At 34.7% G+C, this 5,712-nt stretch overlaps 1 protein-coding gene across 1 annotated transcript in view; it reads right to left on the bottom strand.

Annotated features, from left to right (window-relative positions):
* Positions 1-5,712, bottom strand: part of LOC107624847 (naringenin 8-dimethylallyltransferase 2, chloroplastic) — a 149,196-nt gene that overhangs the window by 11,290 nt on the left and 132,194 nt on the right. Inside the window, exons 7-8 of the mRNA XM_021117322.1 lie at positions 508-609; positions 108-203 (exon numbers count right to left, since the gene is read on the bottom strand). Coding sequence (XP_020972981.1) covers positions 108-203; positions 508-609 — 198 coding nt within the window. The remainder of the gene's footprint in view (positions 1-107; positions 204-507; positions 610-5,712) is intronic.

Below are 5,712 nucleotides of genomic sequence, written 5' to 3'. Positions count from 1 at the left end.
AAACTTTTAAAATATAGAGACAATCTAATTACAAATTTTAAAAAAATTTTAAAGACTAACACAATAATTTAAGTAATTTTAAATCTATACATAAAAAGGTTTCTTACCTTAGACAATATGATGACTGAATAGTAAAAGCTCATGACCAAAATGGTAAAGACTATTGATCTTGGAAATATAGTTGTCTTCTCGAGAACATAAGTCTAGAACAAAAAATTTCATTTGAATCCAAAAATACATTAGTCTTCTTTGAATACCAGTTTGCTACATTGAAAATTGAAATGCAACAAATCTAGTATTGTTAACTTAAAAATGTTTATGCTTGTTGGTTCATTCCTTCCTTTTAATTCTCTCTAAGATGCTAGTTGCAAATATTTTTTCAAGAATTTGACCTACATGAGTAAAATGTAAAAATGTGATTCTTTTAAATGCACATGCTAAAGCTAATGGATGCACCCTCACTACCAATTATATGCCTCAAAATAGCATAATTATGTAAAGTAATACCTTCATATGAAGAAAAGGTGCAACATTATTTGCTATTAGCATAGTTGGTACACCTGACAATAGTGTAGAAATTGTAGATTTCTTCCACCTTAACAGTGGCAACTGAAAATTTTTAGATATAACATGGTTATAATATAAAACAATCAATAATGTATTCACCATAAAATTAATATTACATATATGAGAACATTAAAAAGTGTATGTGCGTTGAGCCAATACATTTAAATCATCGTATCATAAATAAAAGTATATTTTTTGTTCTCAACGTTTTCGAAATTAGGGTTTTTACGGAGGGTGGAGGGTGAGTCTGATGATATTATATCTGATCCGATTGATAGAATACAGATTGGATCGAATTTTCGGCCATATCCGATCTGATTTGATCCATGTGCAACCTTAAGTAAAATGGGAATGAATCTAAATGACAAAAAAAAGATTAGTGTTAGAGATCTAACAATAAAAAAATAATGTCTCTCTTTTTAAATGGTGATGAAGATTTTATATGAACATAATCATCAATTGCGGAAGATGACAATCTACTTAAATTACAACATAAAGTCAAATAGATTTGCCAGTGAATAGAAATACTCATCAAATGGGTATCCTTAAAAAGACATCCAAAGATTTATTAAACCAAGCTTCATTGTTTTTGAGACCGCCAAGTAAGGCACACCTAGGAACATAGGGGATGGTGGAAAGCACTCTTTTGGAAAGATATCTAGATTATGTCCTTATCCATTTGTTAGTGCTTTTCCATGGTTATTTGATCTGGAGCCAACAAAATTCTTGCATTATTGACATGGGGTGATGAAATGAGTATGAGTAGGAATGACCTTTGGAGTAGAATTACGAGAAATGTTAGGGGACATCAGAATTTATTATTTTTTGTTATTATTTAATTATTAATTTAATTTTTTTAGTCCAATAATTCAACAATATACTTTATCTCATACTTTTAAATATTTATGATTAACTGATAATCAAAAATAAAAAATTATGATGACTCTCTAACATTTATCTAGAATTATAATGAGAAGAAAGAGCAAGTTTAAGAGCTAATGAGTATTATCAATTCTAGGCAATAACTTTTGGGATAGAATATACGTTTTAATTTGTTGGGTATTTGACTCTAACAAAGAGTATTCAGTGAGCTACTTTTCTTTCTAGGTATATCCTATCTTAGCTTTAAGGAAGTAAAATATTTGTGGAATGGAGTGGCCCATGAGTAAAAATGATTGCATGTTTTGTTCATATTCAAAGGCTAAATAACAAAAAAAGACTTTGTAGACTACACATATAAGCATAGATATCAGAATCGGACCAAATTGGCCGGTTCAACAAAAAACTGATAAATTGGTAGTTTGGTTGGTTCGGTTGGTAAATTAAACCGGACATGCATTCGAATTGGTCAACAGTGGTCAAATCCATTGAAAATTGGCTGGTTCGTGCGTCAGATCGAACTAGACCCGCCGCAGATCCACGGTGCACCTGCGGACCGCCAAACCATCGTAGGAACTCCCACTGGTACGGTACCCCAAAAATGATGAACGTGGGTTTCGAACACGGGACTGCGTAAGAACACAGCCTCCCCTTGCCACTAGACCCGATTCGGTTGGTAGATTGAACCGGACATGCATTCAAACCGGTCAACAGTGGTCAAACCCGTTGAAAACCGGCCGGTTCGTGCGTCAGATTGAACTAGACCCGCCGCAGGTCCACGGTGCACCCGCGGACTGCCAAACCATCGTAGGAACTCCCACTGGTACGGTACCCCAAAAATGATGAACGTGGGTTTCAAACACGGGACTGCGTAAAAACACAGCCTCCCCTTGCCACTAGACCCGGTTCGGTTGGTAGAGACGGGACTGCGTAAAAACACAGCCTCCCCTTGCCACTAGACCCGGTTCGGTTGGTAGATTGAACCGGACATGCATTCAAACCGGTCAACGGTGGTCAAACCATTGAAAACCGGCCGCTTCGTACGCAGATTGAACTAGACCCGCCGTGGGTCCACGGTGCACCCACGGACCGCCAAACCATCGTAGGAGCTCCCACTGGTACGGTACCCCAAAAATGATGAACATGGGTTTCGAACACGGGACTGCGTAAGAACATAGCTTCCCCTTGCCACTAGGTCAAATTTGTTTCTTATTAATATATATGACAAAAATTATATATATAACAAAACATGAATGATTTTTTATTTTTTTTTATTCTTTTAAGTATGGATTCACATGGATACCAAATAAGTAATAACACATAGTATACAAATATATTGATATATTAATATTAATTGTGTTATCTTTTTTTATTTATTTAAATTGAAAAAATATTTTGTACTAGTAACTAATTTATTATGTCTTTTTGCATTATAAATTATATCTAAGAATTGATATTTAATTGTTATTAATATATTTTTGAAAATATGCATTTAACTTTTAATTTTAATTTTATATTTTTATTTAATTATGCATTTAACTTTTAATTCTAATTTTATTTTTATAATTTTATATTTTTATTTAATCATGACCGGATCAACTGGATAAATCAATAACCCACTGGTTGAACCAGTAACCCAATGACCCTGACCGGGTCAATTACCGATTCGGTTCTGATAACTATGCATATAAGGTAATATAGAGATTTTAAATTGATGGGATTTTACTTTTGTATGCATGAGACTCCATGGGCTGTGCTTAATGAATGGAAAGAGATAAGGTTGCTCGACTTGAAGAAAAAATTGTGGGTTACTTTACCATTGTTTGGAATATTTGAAAACTAAGAAATAGAATAGTTTAAGGGATATAAACCAAAATGAATACTTAAAACGGTAAACATAAAGTTGAGTCTTGAATGATAGGTTAAAGTGTAGGTGAAAAATTTTCCTTTCTCTGATAACATGATGATGATCTCAAAACTTTTACATATGTCGAGCTTGGTTAAGACATCAGTATCACTACAAGAAATACAACGACCAAAATATTAGCAACTATTCAAATCGGTCGTTATTTTCATAACTTCTTGTACTGTTTGGAAGATAGAGAAACTAAGTAATATACATCTATTGGTCCAAATTTAGAGTAAATACTCAACCCGCTCCTGACAATTACTTCGAAAGGACTACGAAGCTCCTAAACAAAAAAAATACTCAATCCGGTCTCTGAACTTTAATTTATTTTTATGGAACTGACGATTAGCCCCTGTGCAAAGAAAAAAAAAAGAACATTGACACATGGACTAATCGGTCCCATAAAAGTAAAGCTCAGGGGCCGAATTAGGTATTTTTTTTATTAAGGGCTCGTTGTCTTTCGAAGTAATTGTCAAGGGTTGGTTAGGATTTTTCTCCCAAATTTATGACTGGTTGCTATTCGACATTCCTAATGGCAATGCCAAAGAGATGTTTGATAGTACCGTATGGACATTGATTTGAGATTAGTATTGACCCAAATGGAGGTAAGACATATAAATGAGGAAAATTGGTAGAGATGCTCATAGTTTGATTGGTTGTTTAAGATGTTAGTGCTCTTCTTGATATTTGTTGATTTATCATGTATGAGATTATGTGCATGCACTGTGTAGTTTGTTTTGGCTTGTATGAGGTTATGTTGAGTGTGTTGTTCTATGCTTATTAGACTATGTTGTAAGGTTGTATGAATCATGTTCATTTGAATTTGGGCTTAATAATCACTTAATTATTGAAAAAAAAAAGCTTTTGAATATAACTTGGAGTAGAATATACTTTTGTATAGAGTTCGAGTGAGTATCTTTAATTTAGAAATGTATATTTTGTTAACTGTAACGTTTTTTGCATGGCAAGCTAAGCATGGCAATTTTTTTCTAGCGGGATGGGTACTCGTGTGGATTTACCTGCTGGAGGACGAATCTGGGGCATTTTTTCACCCACAGGAGGTGAAGACAGAGACCTGCGAAATAAATGGAGCGGGTTGGGGAGTGAGGTCTCCACCTCGCGGGGACCCGTTTAATACCCGTATATAGGAATTGACAAAAATTCTCCTATTATATATATTAGTTTGAGAAACCCTAACTTTATCCCTTCTATTTTCTGTGCCGTCATTACTCATCATTGCCTCTCCTTCTTTCATATTCTCTCCCTCTCATCGTCATTTGCCACCCTCCTCTACTCTCATCGTCATTCGCCACCCTCGTCCCCTCTTACTGCTTCCACCTCTCACTCTCAAGGTCACCGCAGAAGGCAGAACCTTTGTCGCTATAGATCCTTCTCCTTCTCCGTTTTCTTCTCTCTGCCACCACCCTCCACTTTCACTGCCATCCGGCACCCTCGTCTCTTCTCACTGCTTCCACCTCTCACTCTCAAGGTCATTGCAGAAGGTAGAACCATCGCGCACCTGAGGACACCATCGCCGCAGAAGGCAGAATCGTCATTGCTTGAGGAGAACCGTCGTCGCTGGAGGCAAAATCATCGTGATAGAGGCAGAAGCATCGCCATCTTTATTTTCGGCAGAGTCAGAAGCGTTGTCGTATTCATCGTGTCACCATCCAACAAGATCATCAAAGGCAGAATCGTTTTGTTGCAGTCTGGTCTCTAATGCCGCCTCTAGCAAGATCGTTCTTCGCAGTTGACCGTTTTGATAAGTCAGCTTCAATGATATCTATGATTTTCATTTACCTTGAAATATTTTTTGTTTCCTTCGTTAATTATCTTGTGTTTATGTTATTTTTTTTTGAATTCCATACAATTATCTTATGATTGTGCCTCACATATGTGTCTTTTTTTTAATCATGCACAATGGCTAAAGGAAATTGGAATTGAATTTTTGAAGTTTTTGGTTATGTTTCGAGGATTTGTCGTAGTGGATAACTGAATATTTGAAATATAAAATTTTGAATGTTTGAAATGTTTGGTTATGTTTTGAAATTGAACTAAGGTTGTTTTAATTTTTGATTATTTTCTTCTTTTCCATGTAGGATTTAAACAAATCGAAATATACATTGACTAGTCACTACCATTACATGATAAATATAAAGAAGGCTTAAGATTTATGTTTTTAGAATGTGATGCAAATGTTTAATATTTGAATATGTTTGGTTGTTTTTTTAATATGTTTGGTACTTGAATGGAGACAATATTTATGGGTAGTTGCTATTTAAGTCTTTGAAAACTATATAGATTATGTTTGTAATGATAATTGTGATTATCTTTTTTTTTTTCAATTCTTTTCTTTT

This window comes from Arachis ipaensis, chromosome B01 (genome assembly GCF_000816755.2).
Source record: "Arachis ipaensis cultivar K30076 chromosome B01, Araip1.1, whole genome shotgun sequence".
Taxonomy (NCBI): domain Eukaryota; kingdom Viridiplantae; phylum Streptophyta; class Magnoliopsida; order Fabales; family Fabaceae; genus Arachis; species Arachis ipaensis.
The sequence above is the reverse complement of the archived record's forward strand: the minus strand, read 5'-3'. Positions and strand labels throughout refer to the sequence as shown.